General features: G+C 38.2%; 2 protein-coding genes and 1 long non-coding RNA gene across 3 annotated transcripts in view; 2 read left to right on the forward strand and 1 right to left on the reverse strand.

Annotated features, from left to right (window-relative positions):
- The window catches only part of LOC128853539 (uncharacterized), a 37,547-nt gene that overhangs the window by 10,850 nt on the left and 2,196 nt on the right, over window positions 1-24,501 (reverse strand). Inside the window, exon 3 of the long non-coding RNA XR_008452137.1 lies at window positions 6,702-6,827. This is a non-coding gene — a long non-coding RNA (uncharacterized LOC128853539). The remainder of the gene's footprint in view (window positions 1-6,701; window positions 6,828-24,501) is intronic.
- On the forward strand, window positions 515-19,351 carry LOC104055928 (receptor-interacting serine/threonine-protein kinase 2). Its single transcript, XM_009557117.2, has 12 exons — window positions 515-633; window positions 2,700-2,865; window positions 5,127-5,280; window positions 5,493-5,648; window positions 5,789-5,937; window positions 7,708-7,757; window positions 8,864-9,025; window positions 9,769-9,854; window positions 11,416-11,484; window positions 12,257-12,422; window positions 13,288-13,431; window positions 14,750-19,351. Exons 2-12 carry the CDS (start codon window positions 2,714-2,716, stop codon window positions 15,070-15,072), a joined length of 1,611 nt encoding a protein of 536 aa, XP_009555412.1. The 5' UTR covers window positions 515-633; window positions 2,700-2,713; the 3' UTR covers window positions 15,073-19,351.
- Window positions 14,935-24,501, forward strand: part of LOC104055927 (Y+L amino acid transporter 2) — a 42,725-nt gene continuing 33,158 nt past the window's right edge. Inside the window, exons 1-2 of the mRNA XM_054079168.1 lie at window positions 14,935-15,051; window positions 22,780-22,913. Of these exons, the coding sequence (XP_053935143.1) occupies window positions 22,784-22,913 (130 nt within the window). The 5' untranslated portion in view covers window positions 14,935-15,051; window positions 22,780-22,783. The remainder of the gene's footprint in view (window positions 15,052-22,779; window positions 22,914-24,501) is intronic.

The raw sequence follows: 24,501 nt of genomic DNA on the forward strand, positions 1-24,501 counted from the left end.
CAGTACACAATTTTCCCCATTTGTGGTGAGAACACGCTGTTGGTTCATGATCAACTCAGCTTCCACTATAACCCCTACATACTTCTTAGCAGGGCTACTTGACAGCCAATTGATCCTTACTTTGTTGCAACCTAATATTACCACTATGCTTACCTATGGCAAAACCAGCAATTTATGCCCTGTTTTAAAATCTAATTGACTCAAAAAGTTTGAGGGAATTTTGTGTTGTAATAAGATGCACAATCTGCATGCAGTTCTACAATTTCTTCATCTGGGCTGTACCTAATATGGGGTTTTTCACTGTTATATAGCTTTCTCTCTTGGCATTCCTTATTGTGGGAAAAGCAGCTATTCAACCTCTTTTTCTGTAATTGCTCTCATTAATTACAGGCTGTTAATGAATCAGCCTGTGAAAACACATCTGCAGTCACTAAAGAGTTACTGTTTGTATGTCTGACCAGGAAATTATAGATGTTTGCAGGCAGCCAATAAAAAAAGAGATCAACAACACAGCTGACTCACAGGCAGGAAGGCTTGAGCTGTGTTTGAATGCGGCTCAAAGACAACTCCCACTTGATATCCACAGCAGTTTCATTCCATCGTTCCATAGTTTTTATGCCCATATTTCCAGAGGTAAGTTGATTTTTTTTCCAGTTTATTTTATGTGACATCTGGATATTAACACAACGTAGGGTTTCTTTCATACCAGGGAAAAAATCTTTGCTATGAATTACTTTTAGCAAACTTTTAGAAGTACATTTAACACTTAAAAAAATATTAGAAACTTGAAATAAAAGTTTTTATAGCAGTCTCTCTCCTACTCCTGCCTGCCCAGCTAGGGGAAGATGACAAAGTTTCCTGGGACTATTGGTGTCGTATTGAAAAATAATATGAAACCCTTCACTGCAAAGCTCACCTAAGAAAAACTGGTTTGGTAGTTTGATAGTGAGCTTTTAAAAAGGTCTAGGAGAAAAAGCATTTAGAAGAGTAGCACTACTGACAAAATGGCTTTGGTACCAAAGTTGCAATCTGAGAGGGTAGGGAGAGACTTTATCTGTAGTTCCATGATAGTCCAATATTCCATGATTGGTCACTCCAACTGTTTTGGGAATCTGTGAGGGAACCCAAATAAACAAAAAATCTCTCATGTTAAGGTTAAAATCTCATTTTAGGGTTAAAAAAAAAAACAACAGTAAATCAGTCGAAGGGACAATGGTGTTTGTTACAAAGAAAGCTTGAAGTTGTTTTTGTTTCAGTTTTAGAAAATCTCTAGATACAATTAGGTTTTGCAAATCCAAATAGGAGCTAGCTTTTATTTTCATCCAAGTAATCAGCTGGCAAGAGTTTAGAAAATGGTTAAAGCTTTACTTGATTCAATTTTAAATAGAAGTAGATACTTTCAGGAATGGTTCAGACCCTACATTCATTGCTTGATCTTCCTTGCACTATGTTCAGAGGTGAGTAAATTATTTTGGCTATGTAAATTATTATTTATAATAGTATAGCTTAGGACCCCTCTGTGATTGTGAATGTGCCTGCATAGCACAGCTGAGATTAACCAAAAATAAACTAATCATGAACAAGAAGCAGTTCAGCCATGAGCATAGGCTAGTTTGTCTTCAGGACTTCGTTTCAATTTTAGTCGTGGGGGGAAAGTGAACTGCTCAAAGCTAGAAGACTTTCAGGGCTTTTGCATCCCAGGAGCTTTTTTTTTTGTAGAGACCATCTCCTAGAAAGAAACAACTTACCCTCAACAGTACTTACTGGTTACTTCAAGTGTTTGGCCCTGTTACTTCAGTTCCCTCGTGCATTTCCCTTCCGAGCCCTGGTCTACTGGACCTTGATGTGAGTATTCCAGTTTGATTCGTCTGACTCGCTGACCACTGATCTTGCAGCAGTCCTTACCAATGGTTTTATCCCACCTGTTTTCTTGGCTTGTTTGTTTTCCTCTTCCACCACCAATTTTTGGTTATCTCTAGTCTAATGTAGCTTTACAGATGTAATTAAAAATGTTACTTATGTAGTAACACAGTGATGTTTTCCAGAGGTTATCTCTAATACACCTGCATTGCCATGCAGCGTATCTGAGGCATTCAGATGACCTTAGAGAGGTACTGTGCAGTGAGAGTATTGGCCAAATTGTGACTGCTATAAAGACGTAGCTTCATTTAGCATAGTTCTGCCAGCATACAGCAGCAGGAAATTTGCTTTTTACCTTGCTTTTGCATAGACATGTGACCTTGTATTAAAGAAGATAGGCAAGAGTGATGAGGAACACACTGACATGAGTTACTGAATAATTGCTTTGTTTTGTGAGAACCAGAGAAACTATATTTGTCTAGCATCTAACTGTGAAATACAAGTTTGTTGTCTACATAATTCAGTATCACTTTAAAAGCACATTTTACATTATAAATAGTGGCCCAACATTTGCAAGTCATCAGATGGAAATAATAATGAGTAATTAATTAGCACCTTGCAGCCTCAGATGGCGAGTTATGGTCCAGACACACCTTTGCGATTAGTGTGGTTTTCCTGTCTTTATAAGGAGAGTCTGACACAGAATGGTAAAAGGAAGGCGGCTGGATTTGAGTAATAATTATTGGGGAAGGGGTAGTGCAACTTCACTCAGCTTTGGCAGTAGTGACAAGAAGTAGACCTTAAAACTTGTTTCTTTTGTGTCATTTTTTTCTTCCAAGCCAGCCATCAAGAAATGGCCCAATTACTACCTGCAGTAGCCCAGGAAGATTTGGATAACTTTACCTTGACCAGGACAGGCTCAGGCTTCGCACTCAAAGCCTTTCACATTCGTTGGAGCACTCACATCTCAGTGAAGGTGCTGAGCAGCCAGGATGTTACAGAGAGGTACGTGTGTCCTGTTGGTCCAACTGAGCGCGCAGGTGGGCAGCACAGACCCGCAGCGGTGGCAGCAGGATGAATCATAGCACGCCTGGGATCAGCTGATCCCTAAACGCATCTCCATTCCTAGACACCCCAACTAGCCAAGAGGCACTTTGGAGGCAGTTATGCTGAGAAACAAGCTCTATGTTTTCTTTTTATAGAAGTAGGTTTTTATAGAAGTAGAGCTTAATCCTGAAGTCATTCATTACCTCTGCTAAAATGATGTCTACAAACTCTGATCAGCAATACTCAGCATGCTATGGTATTGCATATTTCTAGAGGTTTCTGAAGGGATATCGGGTGAATTTAATCTCCAAGAGCATGTACAGGTCAGGGAGTGAAGAACAGTGAGGAGGGAGGTTATTACATTAACTGCTGTAATGGTCGGGGTTACAGAGCAGTGAGATGTGTACACATTCTAATTACAAAAATAAATGAGCAGTAACTGATGGGCGTCAGCCTACTGACCACAAAATTCCAGTGTGTGAAAAAACACAGTTTCCAAGAACAAGCACAAGCTACTTCTTATGAAGCAAGACCAAAGCACTTTAGGGGTTGGGCTGACCTTGGCTGTTTATCCGAAAAGGAGTGTCTGATATGTACCTATAGACTAGTTACTCTTCTTAGCCAAGAATGCCGCCATTCAGGTGGCGTTCTTTAAAAGTAAAATACATAAGTGTCCTACTTGAATTCACAGTATTTAATCTGTTCCATTACAAGGGCAAGAGAGAAAAAAACAGTATTTCATACAAATATTTTTAAATTGGCAATGATACTTCAAAAACGAAATGTTGCCAGAGTTTGGGAGCAGTCAAAAATTGTAAGCATTCTTTTGTGGTTGGAGGGGGATGGCTGCTTTTTTACTTTTAGACAAAAGACATCCAGCAATTTTATAATCACAGTCAATGTTATCTGTTTGGGAGCTTGTTTAAAGAATAAGTTTCTTCCGTCCCCTGCTCACATTTTCTTTAAATTAACAAAGGAAAAAACCCACAACAAAGTAGTTAATTACAGAAAGCAAAATTTTACTTTGAATTTAATTTCCTATCCTGATTTGGCATCTTTTCACTCAAACGTGCTCCCTGAAACTAAAGTCACTGTTTTGCTTTTCCCTTTCTATTGTTCTGATCTCTTGTTTACAGTGTACAGGGAATCTGGGAAAATACTGTGTTTTACTCGGGCTGCAAAATGTTTATCTGCATACTGATAATAAATATCTAGATTTGTGGAAATAAGTGTTAAAACAGGTGGGGCTGTGAATTACTTCTAGTGATTAGTTTACAGGCTTGTGAATCAACACAATAAACATGAGAAACTGAAACTGAAGTCTCATCATAATGGCTGGTTAGAGTAATGAGAACGAGCCCCAGGTTTGTTGAAATCAACTGAACTTGGACTGAATTTCAACGAATTTTTAGCTCACAAGTACAATAGAGTAGAGATAATCAGCTCTTTAAAATCAAACATACAATTAACAAAAACTGAACCTCTAGCAGAAGTTCTGTTATTCTCATGAAAATGTGCAATTGAACTGATAGTTCAGTGTTTTCTGTGCCCAAAGAAGTAACTGAAATCCTTAGACAATAAAACTTTATTCTTCTCACGATGATCAAAACAAAGCTTTGTTACTCTCTGTAAATGAACTTCTTTAATCTGAGTCTACCTTGCAACTGATCTTGAATCAAACCTGGTAAAGTCACTCCAGTGGTACTGCTTACATCAAATTTGATTTTTGGCTTCACTTCTATATCACGCTACAATATGCTATGATACCATATATCTTTTATATAATGTGGTCCCATTAGATAAGCATGGAAGATCATGATTTCCTTGTAAATATGGATCTTACTAATAGCAAAAAGGTACAATGCAAGTTCTTGGGGACAGAAAGGGGGTGGAAAAATTGATTTACTCAATCTAGCATTTCATATAATTCAGCTTTCTCCTGCCTGCCAATTCAGTCCTACTTTAAACTGTGCTCTTGCATTCATACTAAAGCATTCAGAGGTCTTTCACATTATATCAGAAAATTACACTAGCCAAGGGATCGCTTCATTTTCTTAAAATAGTCTGGAAGATTATATAATATTGGTTTTATTGACAGAAATATGTTAGCTTGTGTTCAACCGTATGGTCATCTCTTATTTCCATATGCTACACTATCTCATCTCTACCTGAAATTCCTTTCAGTCTAATCTGCCTCTAACTCTTGTTCTCTTTTACAGGGAGTGGAAGTTCCTACTTCAGGATATAGCAAATGTCAGGCACTGTAAGTCTGAACGCCTCCTGCCTTCTCTTGGGATTTATCAGTACCATGGACTTTTAGGGATAGTGACAGAATGGATGCGCAATGGATCCCTCCACTCACTCATCCATGAGGTACATGAAAGAAGTCATCTTTTATATGACAAAATTAATTACAAGGTCAGCCAAAAGGGAACAGCCAGCATGTAAATGATGGACTGTAGTCCCAGTCAATCGGTTCCTTAGCTTCTGTATTGTGCTTCTGTATTGTACTTCTGCTCATTGTCAAATGAAAATGTGATAATAACAATCCCATACTACCAAAAGCTGTATTTTGTTTTACTCAGCATCAACTGTACCCAGAACTTCCATTTCCCTTACTCATAAGGATCCTGTCGGATGTGGCTGAAGGGCTGCGTTACCTTCACAGCCTCAAGCCTGCTCTCTGCCACTGCAGCCTGAAACCTTCTGATGTGCTTTTGGACACGCAGTACAGAGCCAAGGTAGGAGCTTCTACTTTTGATCTATTAATGTAAAATCCAGTGATTGTCCTATGGTTGCATATATTTATCCTAATAGTCACCATTTAATACCAAGGCTTGAGGTATTGTTAATAACGTTTACTTTTTTCTCATCTCTGTAGATATCTGATTATGGTCTAACCAACTGGAGGAAACAGCAACTGAGGTCAGACCTGCAGAACTGCAACTGGAGAACCTGCCAGGATTTAGTATACCTCCCTCCTGAAATACTCGAAGGAGGCCTTCCTTCCCAGGAAGGTGATATTTACAGGTGATTGGGATTTCTAAGGGCAGGTCATACCTAGTCCTTGTTACATTCTACAGTGTTGTGAAAATACCAGCTCTTCTTAATGTGATGGGATAGGGTTCCACAAGACTAGTTACTGCAGTGAATTACATTTGATGCTCACCATGTTTGATGAATTATGTACCAAGGTTAAGAACCATTCTCAAAGTTCATAGTATAAATATTTATGTAATAGACCTAAATATTTAAGAAGTTGATGTAGCTGCCAAAACTTTTTCATTGACATTTGGAAACCTAGTCACTGCAATCCATACAGCTTCTAAGTTTGAACTGTTGTTGGCTTCAGTTAATGACTAGAGGAGGCCCAGGTAAAAATAAGATCTTTTCCTCAATAGTGTCCAATTCAGACCCTATGGAATTCCTGCTGGAGTAAATCGTTGAGTTACTCAAGCATTTATACTCTTCTACTAAAGTCATTCATACAAAGGAGGAAGGTTACCCAGTGCCATATGTTTCTTTTGGATATGTTACTTTCTTTGTAGTTGTCTCCATAAATGAGACAACTTCAAATTGCACCTATTGTCTGCTTGGACATTTATCTTTACAATCAGCACTCAGAGCCTGTGGACTAACACTATAAATAACTTCTAAGCATTACCATTCTTCTGCTCTCAGAGCTTCTATGGTGGCAACAAATTTAAACTCCTGCTTTAATGTCAGAGAGGCAGGCTCTAAGATGAGTCAAATAACGCTTACACTTGAGGAGGTCTATAAATGATGTGACTAACCTGATGTTCGCAAACACAGGAAGAGTGGTGGCTTACTTTCAGGTGGCACAGTTCGTCTTCCAGCACATCATTCCTGGGCAATTTTAGATGCTCATTTGTGACTTGGTGCATGAGATAGAGGTGTGTCTAGAGAGTGGTGCAAGAGAGAAAACAGAAGTATGTGACATATATCACTTAGGTACACATAACTTATATGTACATTGATATTTCCTAGAGGGTACATAAGTAAAAGCACTTTCAGATTTTATGTGGAAATGAGGCAGAAGGGTTACTTTAAACACTGTAGTTCAGCACTACAGCAATATATATAAGTAAGTAGATATGTTTATCCTAGACCTGCTTCTTTCCCTCTTGATTACTTTGCTTCTGACTCCTCCATAGCCATAGGCTGCTTTCTCTCCTCTACAGGATTTGCAGACTGAGATTTTTATCAAAAACTTGCATTTTGTACCATCTGAGTTGTGAGTTATATATGTATATCTATCACTAGGTTACTTCCTAGGATGTTAGAAAAGGAAAAAGGTATTTGGAGCTCCATCAAAATTTAATGAAGAAACTAGACATGCCAGAATCAAGGACGTGTCAGTATCAAGGTTTTGGTAGGCTGACTGATGTGCTTGTCAGTACCTGCTTAAAAAGACCAGCACTTTTCAGTTGCTATTTAAATTACTTGAAAACAAAACACAAAATTATAGAGAAAGGAGAACAGAAGGTTATGAAATTCACAAGAGCAAATGGAGATAAGGTGGTAACCTGAAGTGTAATTCTAATTGATTCTGTTTTAAAAAAAAAAAAAAATTCAATTCTACCGTTATAAGAACAGCTCAGTTGAAAACTGAAACTTAATAATGCAGAAAGAGAACCTCATCAAATTGGAAAGACTTGGATAGACTCTGTCTTGAGAAACTCCTTTCTCTTAAAACAATAAACTTGCTCTTGGGAATGAGAGCATAGATCTGGATTGCAAACTAATGGATGGCCTTTTGCCATTTTGTTCCCCCCCCAGTTTTGGAATACTGTGTTGGGAGAGCCTAAGCAGACGGAAACCTTTTGAAGGTATTTATCTCTATTGTTCACATGAGACTTGGTGTTGCCCTAATCTTTTTCACAAATGACCTATTATACAGAAACTGTGATGCAAACAGCACTGTCATTTCAGATGTTCCTTTGCCTTATATCACTGTTACAGCACACCATCCCACGCTATAGGGTGTAAAGATTAGAATCCCTCAACAAATCCTCAGTGTTTCCAAAGAAGCTGATCTTTCTGCAGAGGAAAGGTGTAGCTTAGTGCCTGACTTATATCACTTGTTTGTGCTCACTGAAGCACTCTGCTACTGAGTTGGGTTTTCTGCTTGACTTTTGTAAGAACACCATTTTATATTTGACAGCTCTAATTTTTTTTACATCAGGGAACATTTTAGTGACAAGCAGGCAACCAGGGGAGCAGGATGCTCATTTTTAAAATTGCCATAAGTTCCCAGTCCTGATGCAGAAATGCCAGTTCATTAAGAGCTCTCTTAAGCAGGGATTCTTACTTTCTTAGATGAAAGTGTGAGCGGCATTAAATATCTTGGTTTTGCAAAGCATTGTATAATAACTGTCACGGTCTAGAAATGATTGCTGTTTCATGGAGGGAGAGATCAAGGAAAGGCTTCTTTGCTTTGGGCTCTGTTCTACATGCCAAAACTCAGGAGGACTCCTGTATTTTACTAGAAATACTGCCTAGAATAGTATAATATATATTTTCATCCTGCTTGTGGATGCCCATACTAGATTCTTTTGTACAATAGGTGTTCTAGTCTTATAATGCAGGTGTCAGGCTTTATATAAAACTGCGTGCTTAGAACATACTCATCAAAATTACATGTATACCTGAGGTATCTGTGCATGTGGTTTACAATGCAGGTATACATAGTCATTTGTGATATTTTTTGGACAGAGTTCTTTATTCTGACATGGCCTGTTGCACTAAGCAGCTGCAGTTATTGTTAAAGGTTAGTACATCTATCTTACAAGAGTGTTAACCTGTTTTTTTTATTTTTGCTTTTAAAAACACCCTTTGTTTTAAGATACACAACATAACCTACACTGAATATCATTTGAAGAGAGTTCTGCGGTATTTAATGGTTTTTGCAGTGAGATTTTCCTACGAATTTCAGGTCAGACAACCCTGCTGGAAGTTTTGATGGGAATCTGCAGCAGTTTGCGGCCTGGCATTTCAGAGAAGTTTATACCAAGCAATCTGCCCAAGAGGAATAGATTGTTGCACCTTATCGCTCTGTGCTGGCATCAAGAACCGAAATACAGACTGTGTACTACAGGTAATGTTCAGAGTTTGCTTTCTTTGTAGGATTCACAAAGGATCTACTCTTGCTGGGAGCAATGCTCCAGCACTCTAAATCCAGCACAGAACAACTGATGTGGAAGGCAAAGCAGTCTTCAGATCATCAGTACTGTAGATGTGTTTTCTAACTGAAGCTTCCTAGCAGAGGTGACATACTTATACGAAGCACAGTTCTGGAGATAAAGTAACAAAGGAAAGGATATTGTCAGCTATGCATACTATTTTAACAAATATCAATCTGTCTCGATTCCTGCATAACCAGTTCCTTTCTGAAGTGTGTAACTATTGTTTCCTTTAGTGGAACTGTTCTGTTTATCCTGTGTTTCTAAAAAGATAGCAGAGAAATGTTACAATTGTGACCTTGGAGGACTTGAGCAACTTTTCAAAGTTGAAATTGGCAAGTGCTGAGGAAGCAATTTGCATGTAGCTTTATTGTGATAGAATTATAGTCGCATGTAAACATTTGCAAAGAAGTCTGCTACATCTGTATGAACATTCAAGAAAATGTGATTTTAATGCGATTGTAACTGTTTTTTAAAATCAGTTCAAAAAGGAAACCAAGAGGAGGTATGAGGTGGAAGTTGTAATAAATTCATTTTTTGTAGTTCATCTAGCTTCTCAACAAAATAATATGTTTGCAATAGCTGCAATATTGAAGCCTAAATATTTACATGCTTTCATATACAAAGTAGTATTTAAAATGCTTTATTCCCTCTGCAGAATGTGCAGACCTTCTAAATGGAATTTTGGCTAGTATAAATAAGGAGGCAATTTCCACTGCAATCTACAATCTGATGGATGCAAAGGTTAGTGCAAAAACATAGTTTTGTTCTCCTACAAGGACATGACCTGATTATTTCACTTGCAATCTTTGTGGTCCAAAACCAAGAAAGGTTTTGTACTCAATGTTTTATTGGATATGCCAGAGAGTTGGAGAGTACCTTTTGGCACTTCAGGTTCATAGGTTCATTCAGGAGTTGCAGAAAATAGATTCTGTGAGGTTTTCATGAAACCATGTCAGCTGCTACTTGAGCTTATAAAAATACCATAACTTCTTTCTAGCCACCAGCTGTAGTCAAACTGGTAAACCCAGGTGAGTGAGAACAAAGTAGATCAGATTAAGGTGAGAACCAAGGCCAATTTTTGTTGTGTGGGTTGGTAAGGAGATATTAATTCCAAAATCTGGAGAGTGTTAGTACCTGCTGCAGCAATACTGGTATCAGCATTTTTTGTATGCTTCACTTCTTCTAAATTGATGTGCTTCAGTCACAAGACACTGCTTGTCCTAGGGTCCAAGAAGGTTCTCTGATACTACAGGAATGGGTGGGGAACGGCCAACAACTGAATCCAAACAGCTAAATCCAAAATGTCTGCATTGCCATGGCAAATCTGGTGCAAATCTGGCACAAATCTGACTGCCACAAATACAGCTATATTCTATCCAGCTAACTTAAACAGCTGTAGTGGGGAAAGTAGTGACACACGCTTCAGTCCTCAAACGAGTACTCTGACTGCATCTGGGTTTACACAACCCGAGCTGCATGGTCGGGTTCATTGCTGTGCTTATGTGAGTTGTTCATGTTAATGCACTCTGTGGGTTATTTTTACGTGTTGCAGTCCCATTCTGGGATTAGAGAACAGACTTGACCAATGTTTTAACAGGTGGCATAGGTATAGTCCAAGTAATTTTTACTACTGTTGATGTTTATTTGATTGTACTGCCAAGTATTTCATAATCTAATACTTCAGTCTCTCTTGAGCAAAGTTTTATTTTTGTATTTGCTAAAGCAGCAAAGAGTACTACTTATTGTTCAAACAACTGAATTCATACTAAGTCCAAAATGACTGTGAAAATGCTAGTGGAGATTCTGGAAAACAGATTGGTCCGTAAGTGTTGAAGTATATAAACTAAAAAAACAGTTGAACAAATCTGCTGCAGATGTACAAAATGGAAAAAAGTAACAAGCATGGACACATCCCTGTTGTTTAGTATACCAAAACACAGGACATCTCTGCGGTTTGGATACTTAAAGGAAAACGTGTTATAGCCAGCCCAATCTCTGTCTCTCTTGATACAGGGCTATTTTCACCTTCCCATGCACGATTAAAAATTGAGTTTTAAAATAAATTTGAAAGAACAGAAACAGTAATAGCGTAGAGTTGTGTCAGAGTCTATGCCCGCTTATATGTCTTAAAATGCAAAATTGCTCTATGCAATTCAGTGTTAACTACATATCAGCATACCTGAAAATACAATATCTATGTCAGTACCAATTGGCAGTGTAGGTATAAATTTTTGCTCCTGACAACTATGAATTGAACAAACCATATGTATTCTTACTAGAGTCACTGTGCTATTTTTTCCAGGAGAGAGCACTTAATGCATACAAAGGTTCAGAAATATACACATTGCAGACAGGCATATGCAATTCAGAGGTGAGTACATGGCATGGGAGTCTTACCAGAGTACTTCATAAGCTCCTTGTTTCTCCTGCCAGCCCTGACAATGTATAATGCAAAGACTGCAGGGGGAAATGTCCCTAATCCTTTTAGTTGTTAACAAGAACTCTGTCCAGTTAAACAAAAAAACCCCACGGTTTTGCCTTCTTCCAAGCAGCTGACTCTGATGTTGCTCTTGCAAACACAACGTCCTCCACTTCAGAGCTGCTTCTTGAAGAGGTCCTAATGAAACTGCAGGAATCCAGCCTTTCTTGTAGGATGTTCAAAATGATGGCTGGAAAAAGTCCTAGGCTGAATTCTAGCATTTTCAACCACTTTTCTTAGACGAAGGCCAACTGCTTTGTGATGACTCCAAAATACAGTTAACTCCCACTTTCAAAGTTATTTTGGCACTCGTGGCAGGCCTGCTGATACTGAAAGATACAGAGATAGCACTGAAGCTCACGTCTCGATCCAGAGCTAGCTCGGGTTCCAGTGAAACCAAGGCTGTTGGCAGCACAGGCTGCAGATGGAATCCAGAACTGCAGTAAAGCCTGGGACACTTAGCCTATGGATCTGTGCTGCCACAATGACCCGAGATAACGAGCCGATGTTGAATTAAATTGAATTAAAGCTCAACAGCTGCATACTCGCCCTGTCCTGCACTGTGATACTGCTGCCATATATTCCAAGAAAAAAACAGCTTAGAAAAGGGTTTGGAACAAAATTTTCCAAGAAGATAATTTGTCTCTATTTTGATCTGTTTCAGGTCACCTGTCGACAAAAAACTAACCACTTAATCAGCAAGAAAATTCCTTTTGTAGTGCCAAGCTTATCAACTATCCTACTTGCTCACAGTGCAAATAATACAGGAAGAGATAATATTCTTGATATGGGTCTGTCAAATCCTATCCCACAAAGCACAACAAAGACAGGTCTGTACCTTGAACATATTCAGCTCCAGCTACTCTAAGAAAAGGATAAATGCTATCAGTTTTCCACATACACCCGATTTTCCATGTAAATTGTCCCTTCTCAGAGTACAGCTGTGCCCTCTACTGGTATCATCAGAGGCGTGAGGTCACTGCAGAAAACCAGAGACATCGCAATGCCTTTTGATTAAGTGCATAGATCTAATATTTTTTAGAACCCTGGCTGTAATATACAGCTGCCTTTCCCTCGCACATCAAATATTACCTGTTTCTTTTGACCAAACAAGTCCTGCCTGGGAACCTTATAATAATTGCTTTGTTTGTAATCTGCTAATAAGAAAAGAAGAAATGTTTTTAAAAGACTGTGTTGCCAGGAGCTCATGAATTAATCCTGATAATCACCATTCCTAAATAAATAACTTCCTTTGCCTTTCCAATGTGGATCTGTCCAATTGAAGTGTTCAGATTTGTGTCAAGAAAAGATAAATTACCTTAAAAGCTTTTTCTGTACTCCTCACGCTTTTGGATACAGAAGTTGAGCCACAGGAAATCAATTCAGTTATTACAACACCTGAATTTCTAAGTATTTTGGTTCTCATCAATACTTGTCTGACTTATGAACGGCATAGAACATTCCATAACTTCAGAAACAAATTCCTACAGATAATTTGAAAAAGTCAGAAGCAGGTAGCATTATATGCCAAAACCTTCCTAGGAAGACTGTTATATTAACAAGGGCCCAAAGAACAGCTGGAAATAAGTAAGTAAACAAGTTAGCCTTTGGTTCCAGCCTTCTGCAGTGGCCAACATCTGCATAAACTTCTATTGTTGTTCAACTCTCACCTTACTCATCTTAAACTTTTTCTAGATCACCAGGGCTTTGACAGTAGAAAATCAAGTTCCTTTTGCACGATTCCTTTATCTGGTTCAACTGCAGACAAAGAAAGCAGTCAGCATAGGGAACCACCACTGGCTCATAAGTACAGACCACAAACTGAACAAGTACTGACAGGTAAGACACTATTTGCAGTCTGAGGTGATAATATTCTCCTTGGCCAGATTTCAGTGATTAAATTGTTTAGAGTTTGGAGGACTCAGATCTCTGAATTTTGTGCACATTTTCAGGTATTTAGTGTAATAACTCCTCCAAACTTGATACATATGTCTCGTGTCTATTTGTAGCTGTTCCTATGTTCTCAGAAGCTCAGGTACTGGCCACTGAGAACATTGGCTTGCTCTTTTCCAGGGTCATATTCAGGCTGAGAACAGTTCTGAAAAGACCATAGTGAAAATATAAAAAAATATAGCGCGCATTGAATGTGAAATGTATAATTGTTAAAGTCTGGAATTTTTTTTTATTCGCAGCTTTAAGCTGTGTATTCCATACCTCTACAAAAGTGGCTATTAACTAGAGAAACAGGTGACTAGAAGGAGGGAGGACCATTCATTTCCTTACTTGGATGGTCTCACTTCTTTCTATTGAACAGAGGCAGGAAAGGTCAGCTTCTGATTTGTGAGTCCTACCTCCACCTGTAGGTGAAGCTTTGAGTGTTTTTGCTAACTTTTTACAAGCTGGCCTTAGAGTTCTCACATCCATTGGCCATCCTTCTCCAATTTAATTCCAAGTAATGACATAATTTCTTGTTAAATCAACAGAATATTTTATGCAGGGAAAGTTTATCAGAACTCTACTGGCAACAATCAGAAATCAGAATGACAGAAGCATGTTCTCCAAAGCAGTAATGGCTTTTGGTTATTCTTATTCTCTTGCGATGCTTTTGCTGTAGACTAAAAACCCTAATGTCAGTACTGAGTATTCTAATCAGTTTGTGAAAAGAGACAGAACCCAAAGCTCTCAATCATTTTGCTGACAGTATTACTTTTGTTACTGGTTTGGCTTTGACATATATTCAGGTTCCCAGTTTTACAACATGCATTTCAAACAGTCCTGCTGCTCTGAACTACCTATTATCTCTTTTTCCACTTTCTACAAGACAAAGTTTTTCATCTATGTTGAACTAAGCTGCTCTGCATAAAGTTTTACAGAGATGCTAGATGAACAGCATGAGACCTGAAAGTCTCCTCCCCATACACAATCCAAGCACTTAAAAACGTTTAGAAAAGTTTATGTTCTGTAATCTGATCTTTGTGAGTTTTGAACAAAAGATTTAAGTACATTGGACTAATTTTGAACAAAGCATGCAAATAAACGAATGCTTCCTGCTCCTTTCCTCTATTGAGTTTGTTTCTGGTGTTGATGCTATCACTTGCCAACAACTTCTGGAAGAAAAGAGCACTTTGTTTATCTCATTTTTTCTTTTTCTCTCCAGATCCTTGCAGCAAAGGAAACTGCTGTCAAATCCTAGCTTGCCAGAGACAGACCATACTGAGCTGCATGACAGAAGGACGCCTTAACCACATCCTCGATGTCCTTCGCTCACAGCAAATATTGTCCCGAATTGACTATGAGACAATTACCTCTTACCCCACAGTGACTGGCCGAGCTCGGGCATCGTTGGACACTTGCCTGTGTCTTGGAGAAAGGGCAGCCCAGATTGTAGTGACTGTGCTTTCCATGACCAGAAGCAGTCCTCTAGGACGAGGCAGCCGTTGCCCAGACTGTCCTTCTAAGGTAAATAAGCTGCTGTTATGACCTATTTTTTTTTTTTGCAATTTCTTACATGGATCAGAGCACTGGTAATTTGGAATATCAACGATTCACATTAATTCCTCCTAACCCACTGACTGAAGTCAATCCTTCCTACAGCCCGTGATTTTAGGCCTCTAGTGGAAAAAGCTAGTTGGATTAAAAGGTCGAGTCAACCGCTGCCTGCAGAAATTACCAAGACTGGTGTAACAAATTCTGATTTGGACCTCGGAGATAGGAGGAGTGCAATGTGTGCCAGTGCAAATACAGTTCAAGGCAGATGACACCTTATTTCTTTGGGATTTTTAGAAGGGAGGAATATGGATCATGACTTTTTTGATTTCACGCTTTGGAAGAATGGCTGTTACTAAATCCTTCCAAATAAGGACAGCAAACAACAGGGTACCGTAGGAGGTAAAAAAAAAAATTACTGCTTTTCACTAAGCTCATATCTGAGCCAGCTGTTAGAGTGAAAGGCTTAAGAGAGGAGAAATATTTCTTCAATGGAGTCTTAAGTAAGACTTGGAAAGCTTATATTATGCATATAAATTATTTTCACACATAAAAGTTCATATCCTCTCAAAATGGAGCACTGATTGCAGCACTTTGGAGAGGTGGGGCATAAATTTATTTATTACATGGAAAAATGTTAATACCTTATGTCTATGTAGTTCTCTAACTATCTTTGCAGTTCAAATGGTAAAATTTAACAGAAGAGGTGCCAAGCCGATAATTTTGAAATGGTGGTTCTGCTGAACTGTAAGGGAAAGTAGAAAGATTATTTTAATTATGATGAAAATGAGATTATATAAAATGCTGGGATTTTGAAGGCACAGTCAGATTCCTTCACACTTCATGGCACTGGATTCACATGATAACTTGTAGTATAATCTAGAAGTATTTCAAATGCAGAACCACATTACTCTATTTCCCTATGTCACATTTCTTCTCTGCAGTTTCAAACTTCTGATTGAATTCAGTAGTTTGGCAAGTTGCAATTTTATAAACAGTGATGTTGTTTTCTAGGCACATCTAAGATTTAAGAAATTTGTTACATCACATATTACAATGCTGCTGGAACCATAAATATATATATTTTGTTTTACATAAATTTATTAAGCTTTAAGACTGCCTTCACAGAATCACAGAATCACAGAATCACAAGGTTGGAAAGGACCCATTGGATCATCGAGTCCAACCGTTCCTAACACTCCCTAAACCATGTCCCTAAGTACTTCATCCACCCGTTCCTTAAACACCTCCAGGGAAGGCGACTCGACCACCTCCCTGGGCAGCCTGTTCCAGTACCCAATGACTCTTACTGTGAAGAATTTCTTTCTGATATCCAACCTGAACCTCCCCTGACGGAGCTTCAGGCCATTCCCTCTAGTCCTGTCCCCTGTCACTTGGGAGAAGAGGCCAGCTCCCTCCTCTCCACAACCTCCTTTCAGGTAGTTGTAGAGAGAGGTAGCCTTGAGGTAATATATTGTTACAATTAAAAGCAATGTCTCACAGAATGTGTTGAAAATAGTTTTGCCTATTAAAGGAGCTAAATATCTACTTTGCTGCTGAATTTTCTTTAATCTGCACTTTAAATGGGACCTTTCAATAGACAAGATCAATCTCTGCTGAAAAAGGATGTCTTGTTTGTGAGGAAAAGAACTGCTGTCACAGTGTTTTGCCTGTTTAGAAGGCATGAAATAGAGTAAAACAGATAATCATTCACCTGTGGGAAATATTAACAGACTTTTAAGAGGGAAACTGGCAATATTGTTGAAACTTAATTATCAGCTTTCAAAAATTATTCCATTCAGTTGTTCTGCTGGAAACTTGATCCTTTAGTGAGAGATGTGCCAGCTGGCAGGCTATGCTGATTTTTGTCAGTATGTTTTTGACATAGAAACAGTTTTGTCACTTTTCTTGAAACTGCTGCCTACTGGAGGAGGATGCCAGCCCTAGTCTTAACTGTTCATTACAGAACTCGCATCAAATTGGTGCGAGCACCAATAGGCTGTGACCTTAGAGTTAGAACTATTCCTATCTTGCTTACTCAAATTTTTAAAAGAGAACCCATGAAGACAGTTTGCAACCAATTACAAAACAAAGACAAATTTGTATTTTGTGTTCAAAAAAGCCTAAATAGAATTCTTTAAATATGTTATTTAATAATTAACTCTATCCACAATCAGATTTTTGCCACCTTGCTTAGACGAAATCAATGCGTGAGTTTGAGATGTTTTGTATTGTCATAACAAGTTATGCTACTACCAAAGCCTTGTTATAAACACACTTAAGTTGATGTAGTCACATGCATAGACTTCCTCATAACTGTCCCATTTGTAATATAAATATTTAAATTTTGGAGTGGTTTGACAGTTGCAGCTGTTGGGAGTCTTGTGGTATTTTGAAAGGTAGTTTAGTGAAACAAGACTGCTATTGCTGAAAAGTTTTGATAAAAACAGACTAGTGGCCTGACCCAAGCATAATTTTGCTTTGTCTCACTAAAAATACATACTCTTATAAAGCCTGTAATGGGTTGGCTATTGAACAAAGACATTCATGTGTTCATCACTGATGTGAAACAGCATAAGCTTTAAGCAGTTTGCTATTCTGCTTGTAACCAAGCTGGTCCGTTAGCTTTCTACTATCCTTGCCTCTGCTCTGCAGTTCTCTTGATATCACGGAACAATATAGAATAAAGGACACTGAGCAAGAGTATAGCTAGAAGAATCAAACTGTTCTTTAGTATCTACAGAAAGAAGCAAGGCTCGAACCTGAAGTATGTCTAGAGTCCCAGGAAGGAAAAATAAAACATGGGTGACTGGAAAACAGCAAAGGGAATAAGAAGTCACTTCAGGACTGAACATACAAAGTGATCAGCAAAACTTTGTCTTGCAGTTGCTCAGAAAAGGCAAAAGTAGAATTAACAGTTGTTAAAAATGAAGTTATATTAAATTTCAATAAAGCTATTCAGATTTATTAAAGGAATAGTAAGTGGAGCAGGCTATTTTTCTGACTTGATGGTAATATATTTTTCTTCTTGACGCTGGTTGCAGCTATCTTTTGCTGATTTGTAAAAAGATGACTGTCCCTTGCCCTTTCTCCTCTCTATACAACACCTTTATCTTCGCTGGGATACTTCCTGCAATGTAAGAACATCTGCACTAGAATTTGTTTGAGGCTAATTTGGGGAAAACTAATCTGAAGTACTGGAATTAACATCTAAAAGATTAGTCCTTCCAGCAGAAAGCTAAACAGACAAGGCTATAAATAATGCTCAGGAGTTATCACCAGTGCCTGCTGAAAACAGAGTTCCAGAGAACAACAGAGAAAAACAAGTGCATATCCACAAAATGCTAATCTACAAATTTTTTTAAAATACGTTACTGTGCTACTCATGTACACAGAAAAATTTACACCAGGCAGGTAGTCTAAAATGTATAAAAAATAAAGCACTAACCAAACTAAACCTTGAGAATTTTTATTTTATGGTTTCAAGTCTGAATTCTATACTACCTTGTTAACGTTTTCATGCTTGCAGAGGTTTAGTCACTTGAGTTATCCATGTGAAGATTTAAACCATTGTTTTCCATTCTCCTTTGGCAATGCTTTAGCTGGAAAACAGCATTCAGCTCTAAGCATGGACTGAGGAGAGCCCAGAAGAGAGAGGAACACTGATAAGCAGTGAGGAAACTTGACATGTAAGGACAAGTTGATAAAATTGTATTTGTTTGGTCTAGCAAGCAGGAGGTGAAGGGATGACATGAGTCTGGAACAGAGGTAAAGAACATGCAGTAATGAAACAGTGAACCTGGGACCAATTTGTAATGTTCATGGAAAGCTTGTTTTTCTACCTGACCAAGAGCTGTTTTGTTGACAAAATTATTATAACAAAAACAGTGATGCTAAGCCTTTTCCCTCAGCTGGAACAGAGCTAATATGAATTAAAGAGCCCCAGAGATTATTTCTACCCACTATAGCATTCCTGTGAATTGTAAAAAGAAAAGAAGGCACTCTTACATTGTTGCTTCACTGCAGATTATGGTTGGTTATCTTATCTCCAATGCAAGGAAAGCCTTTTCCATCTTTATCAAAAGGCAATCTTTATCAAGCAAGATCTCTGTCAATCTCTTAAATGTTTGCTGAGAGACACTAAAATGTCATCTTTTTCATATAGAAAAATTTATTAAAAATATTTAAGATTCCCTGAACTTTCTCTTCTCTTGTGCCTTTTGTCTGTTTTTGAAATGCTTTGTGCCAATATATTTTTCTCCCTGTTTTTGCATCAAACCACAGGAACGTAAAGAAAAGCTTACAACGTACAATGTTTAAATGCAAACAAAACCACTGCAAAAAGATTTACAGCCAAAGGAATATTTCAACTCAGGGAAGCTTTCAGCAACATGAGCCAATACCCTGTCTCCTCACTTCTGATTCCTGCAGAGCTGGTTCAAATGCAGTCTGGCATCTCTGGCTAAAACCTGTTCTCACCACTAAATCAATTGTATGCTGTTATTCAAAGCTGCACCTTGATTTGTTTTACAGAAATCTCTCACTTAGGTATAGAATTAATGAAATAGTCAAAAGAAAAGAGATTCAGATGCTACTTATATTATCATGCCTTTCAAAACCAAAACTAGATAGTCTTTGATTCTATTTTCTGTGAGAAAAATAATAGACTTTGGACTCCTCAGCTGTTGAATTTTATTTCATTTTAATGTGTTTAGTAGGAATGTTTTCTGCTATTCCATTACTGCTGAATTAATACAGCAACTGAACTCATTCTTAGACTCATAGAATCATTTAGATTGGACCTTTAAGATTTTTAAGTCCAGCTGTAAACTGAATGATGCCAAGACCACCATATTCTTAGCTGGTCTGAGACAATTCTTTTTTCAATCCAATGGCAAGGCTCATTTTCTTCACCCCAGCTAGCACCCAATGGTGAAAGCTCTCATTTCTTGTTCACTGTTCCTTCTATTCATCTTCGGTGGACACACCATGGCCAAGACTCTCCTGCTTATAACAGTGTCAATTAACTGTACTGCAGAGGTAAAGGTTCACTAGGGATTTGTTACTTTAAGGTATGCTTGGGCATGTAGAGGGGATTTTTCTTGTTTGCTTTTACAGTTAACTATTGAATAGCAGAAGGTTTTTCTTGGACAAAGGAAGCATTTTCAAAGAACAAAATAAAATATAATTATCGGGATTTCACAGCTGTACAGTACATATTGGATTTAACTCCAAGACCATGCAATGCAGCTGTCTTCTGATTGTTTCAGTACAACCATCGAATGTGAAGCTATCTCTGGTTTTTGTTTTAATGACAAAGCATTATGAGCCACTATAATGTATGTTATTTCAGCATAGAATAATCCAAGAGAACTATTTCTCCAGTGCTACAGCACTTCAGTAATAAAATTTGTCCTTTGCAATAAGAACAAATTGAATTGTTGATGTAGTGTGACACTGAGCAACCTATGTGATCAACTGGTTTAACCGTGAGGTGACGACGCTTACTGGACCCAAATCATGAAGTTTGTTGCATGATATGACACTGATGACCCATCTTAACAATTAAACTGCACATCTCATATGGTTTCAGAACAAGCTGAGGTCTTCCAAGATTTCCTACACTAATGACACAGAGGTAAAAGTATTTCCCTGCCTTCCACAAGCAGTAATGTTACACTCATAACCAGGACACTTCATTTCCTTATCATACTGCCTGAGCTCCTACATAAAAGCTCAGGTGATTGCTCTCATTTTGCTTACTCTTCTAGATTAATGCAAAAGTAAAGACAAAGTCACTAATGTTGCATAAATGATCATGTCTCATTAAATCAATGCTACTGGTATTTAAAATCATCTTGGCTTGTGGGATTTAAACTAAGAAAAAATAGGACTGAAATAGAACGGGAGTAGACTTTAATAAGTCAATACCTTCTTCTGGAACTAAAATATACCTGTAAGTATCTGCAGTACAGCTTTGAGTGGTTTTGAAAGTTTGATTTATGGCACTTCTCAGTATGTGACTAGGAAGCTGAAAAGGCTTTTCATAGTTGTGGGGATCTTGCATAACTTGGGAAACTCTTGGTAGTTCTTAATTAGTCCACTACGATTTGCTCTGTAGGACACTGAATGCACCAAGTAATCAAGAGCCAAGTGTGGAACAAAGGAGCAAAGTGCAAAACACACACAAATAGACTGTTGAGAAATCATTTCTGAAAAGTTAGCAAAGCTAACCATAATTTTAATTTTAGGGCTGAATACCTTCTAATATTAGCAAGGAATGGATTAGAAATTGGAACAACTGTGCTGGCAGACAAAAGACTAAATCCATTAATAGGGCTATCCTATTTACTGCAAAGGCAAATGGACTGGAAATAAATCCTCCCGTGTTTCAGTAAAATGCAATTTCCCTAATATTCAAGACCCTTTTAACATTACAATTATATTGCATCTCAATTTTTAAGCTGTATTTTTAAATATTGAGACATTCTGAAAAATCCTGCCCATGAGATATGTAGTCTTGGGCGAGTACTCAGCAAAAAAAATTAAAGGGGGTTCTGATCTCATATTTGTGAAACAACATGGTTTTGTTTATTTTACAAGGAATGCCATGCTATATAAACTTAAGCATCAGACTTGTTTGTCACTATTTCCATGTGTCTAAAGGAATACACATTAATCTGTTCACTCTATAGGCAAAATGTACTAGTTTGGGTCAACGTGCATATTTATATGTATCTGTATGCATTGTGTGGGAATCTGTACAAAAAGGTCTTTGGATTTATGTTTCGGAAAACTTGTAAAGACAGCCTAAATTTGGAGCAAATAGAATGCTGCGGAAGTTTTAAAGTTCTGGGAATAAAATCTGTCCTTATCCGTTCATCCATCGATTGTTCCCACCACTGTAAAGTATTATGCTATCATAAGTGCTCTTAACAAGATGGGAGGAAACTCTTGTAAAAGGCACAAATTTATTTGTACTGCACAAATATTTCAGGTAATTCAGTAATTAGGAGAAAATAAGAGGAGTGCACTAATAGCAAAGATGCACCAGTTGTACTGCAGCACACTGAATTCAAAGTAGCTCTGCTAAGGCACATCTGGTTGACTTCAAATTGCAAAGTTTGGACTCAGCACGATAATACAAACAAAATGATGACCTTGGCTTCAGCCCCTAGTAATGAGCTGCTTGCAAACGGGACATCAACGTAACTACTGCTGAGTGCTATCAGAATCTTCTAAGCTTCCACACTCCTGCTTTCAATCAGAGAGGGAGACAGGTACCACAAGTGAAGTATATAAAAAAAGAACTGACAGTAATATAGTGGAATCTGTAACAGAAAGGAATTTTCCTGTTTCGAAGAAAGTCTGGCAGTCATATTAGAAGGCTGACAGTTGCGTAACGTAAAAAAAAACCTTCAAACTGTCTCATCTAAAAGAAACTTATCTAATGACTGTGAAATTGGTCTACAAATGCTACTTCTGAGGACTTCAGAATCAACACATATCCACAAGATAATTTGTGACCTGAAACAAGATAAAAATATTTATTCTTAAGAAGTGATTTTTTACAGCTAGAAATCCTTCTGTTTTTATACATAATCACTTTTATTAGCCTTCAAAACATATATGGACAAAGAGCATTATCTTTAAAAATCTCTGCATTTTTTAAAGTCTTGAATTCTAAATGTTCTTTCCCAGGAAAATGAAGCCAGAGATTCACCCACTCTCATTGCAAAATGGTTGGGGTTGGAAGGGCCCTCTGGAGCACACCCAGTCCGTCCCCCTTGCAAAAACAGAGTACCCTCCGGCAGGTTGCACAGGAACACATCCAGGTAGGTTTTGGATATCTCCAGAGGAGACTCCACAAGCCTCCCTGGGCAGCTCGTTCCAGGGCTCAGTCATACTCACAGTAAAGTTTTTCCTCATGTTCAGGCAGAACTTCCGTGTCCCACTTTGTGCCCACTGCCCCATGTCCTGCCACTGGGCACTGTTGAGAAGAGTCTGGCATCACTGTCCTGACACCTGCCCCTTAGATATTTATAAGCATTGATAAGGTGACCTCTCAGTCTTTTCTTCTCCTGGCTAAACAGACGCAGGTCTCTCAGCCTCTCCTTACGACAGAGAAGTTCCAGTCCCTTGGTCATCTTATAGAAAAGCCAAGTTTACCATAAAAGAAGGCTTATTGTTAATCCCTGGAGTATTTAAGTAATGGTACAGTTGGACAAGACAGAGCCATCCCACAGTTTCTGGTTCTTAAAGGGACGTTTTCCACTACCTCCTCCTCTTTTTCTCTCTGCTCCTAGCTTACTCCACATTTGCACTGTTGTGATTATGATAATAAAAAACTAACCTCCACAAAAGCATTGTTTTCTGCCAGTTTAGTAAGCAGAATTGTCTCACAGAGGGGTCCAGGCAAGAGCCAGAGCCAGTCAAATGTTGAAAGCCAGTGCTGTAGGAGAAGACAGGCAGCTAGGAGCAGGGGAAGATAAATTTAGAAGCCTAGCCTTTTGGTGCTTGTAGTCACTCTCATTCGTAAATAACACTCTGCTTAAACCACCTACAGCAGGATTGTTTATGATGGGAAGAGGAAGATAAAAAGAAGGGGGAAAGGATCAGCTAATTTGGGTTTGTAAATGAAGTAACACTCATTTGTAATTGTTTCTGTTGCTCTCCTGAAAGACTACAGAGTACATGGTTGACAGAATATTGTTTGAGATGATGAAGGTTGAAAACTACTGAAAAAGAATCTCCGCTTTTAAGTACTTATAAAAATTGTCATTTGCTGGGATTTGGCTAAAGCCACAGATTTACTGTCCTGGATTATTTAATGATCCCTATGAATAACTCCTGTGTTCACAGACCATACATTTCAAAAGAAGCATGAAAGTGGTTCCAAAATCATTCTGTAGAGTAAAATTTCAAAAGGAGCCAACATAAACCCTCAATCACATGGCTGGAAGCAACATCTCCGCGAAAGTGAATAGTGTGAGTGCCATGTAGCAATAAGTACTACTCAGACATACACAACATGCCTTCAGTGCTGCCCTTCAGGGAGCTCAGTACATGCTCATTCTTCCATGAATTAAGTGCATGAGCAACACATTCTTGGGGGACTTAAGCCGTAAGGATATGCTTAAACTCACCCTGCACACCAGAATTCACTTAACAAGCACAAAGCTGATGACTGCGCTTCAGATTCCCTTAGATTTAATAGCAATTTTTACCTTGGCTCTGTCACATTCTAAAACCATTTAATGAATCTCCTGTGGATTTGGTTTCCTTTAGTCTGATGCAAGTTCAATTTTGGTGTGTTTAGGAGTATTTAATCTGTTTATTCTTCAAGGTTTTTTTAATTGAATTACCTTTCCTAAAATGTATTTAAGTGGAAATACTAGTCAGACAACAAAAAAAGCAAACAGG

The sequence above is a fragment of the Cuculus canorus genome, chromosome 13 (assembly GCF_017976375.1).
Source record: "Cuculus canorus isolate bCucCan1 chromosome 13, bCucCan1.pri, whole genome shotgun sequence".
Classification (NCBI taxonomy): domain Eukaryota; kingdom Metazoa; phylum Chordata; class Aves; order Cuculiformes; family Cuculidae; genus Cuculus; species Cuculus canorus.

Excerpts from the sequence above, each read along its gene's own strand:
- LOC104055928 (XM_009557117.2), top strand. The coding sequence starts at position 2,714 with ATGGCCCAATTACTACCTGCAGTAGCCCAGGAAGATTTGGATAACTTT. Across the intron at positions 5,281-5,492 it reads TCCACTCACTCATCCATGAG|CATCAACTGTACCCAGAACT; the intron begins GTACATGAAAGA and ends TGTTTTACTCAG. Across the intron at positions 9,855-11,415 it reads ACAATCTGATGGATGCAAAG|GAGAGAGCACTTAATGCATA; the intron begins GTTAGTGCAAAA and ends TATTTTTTCCAG.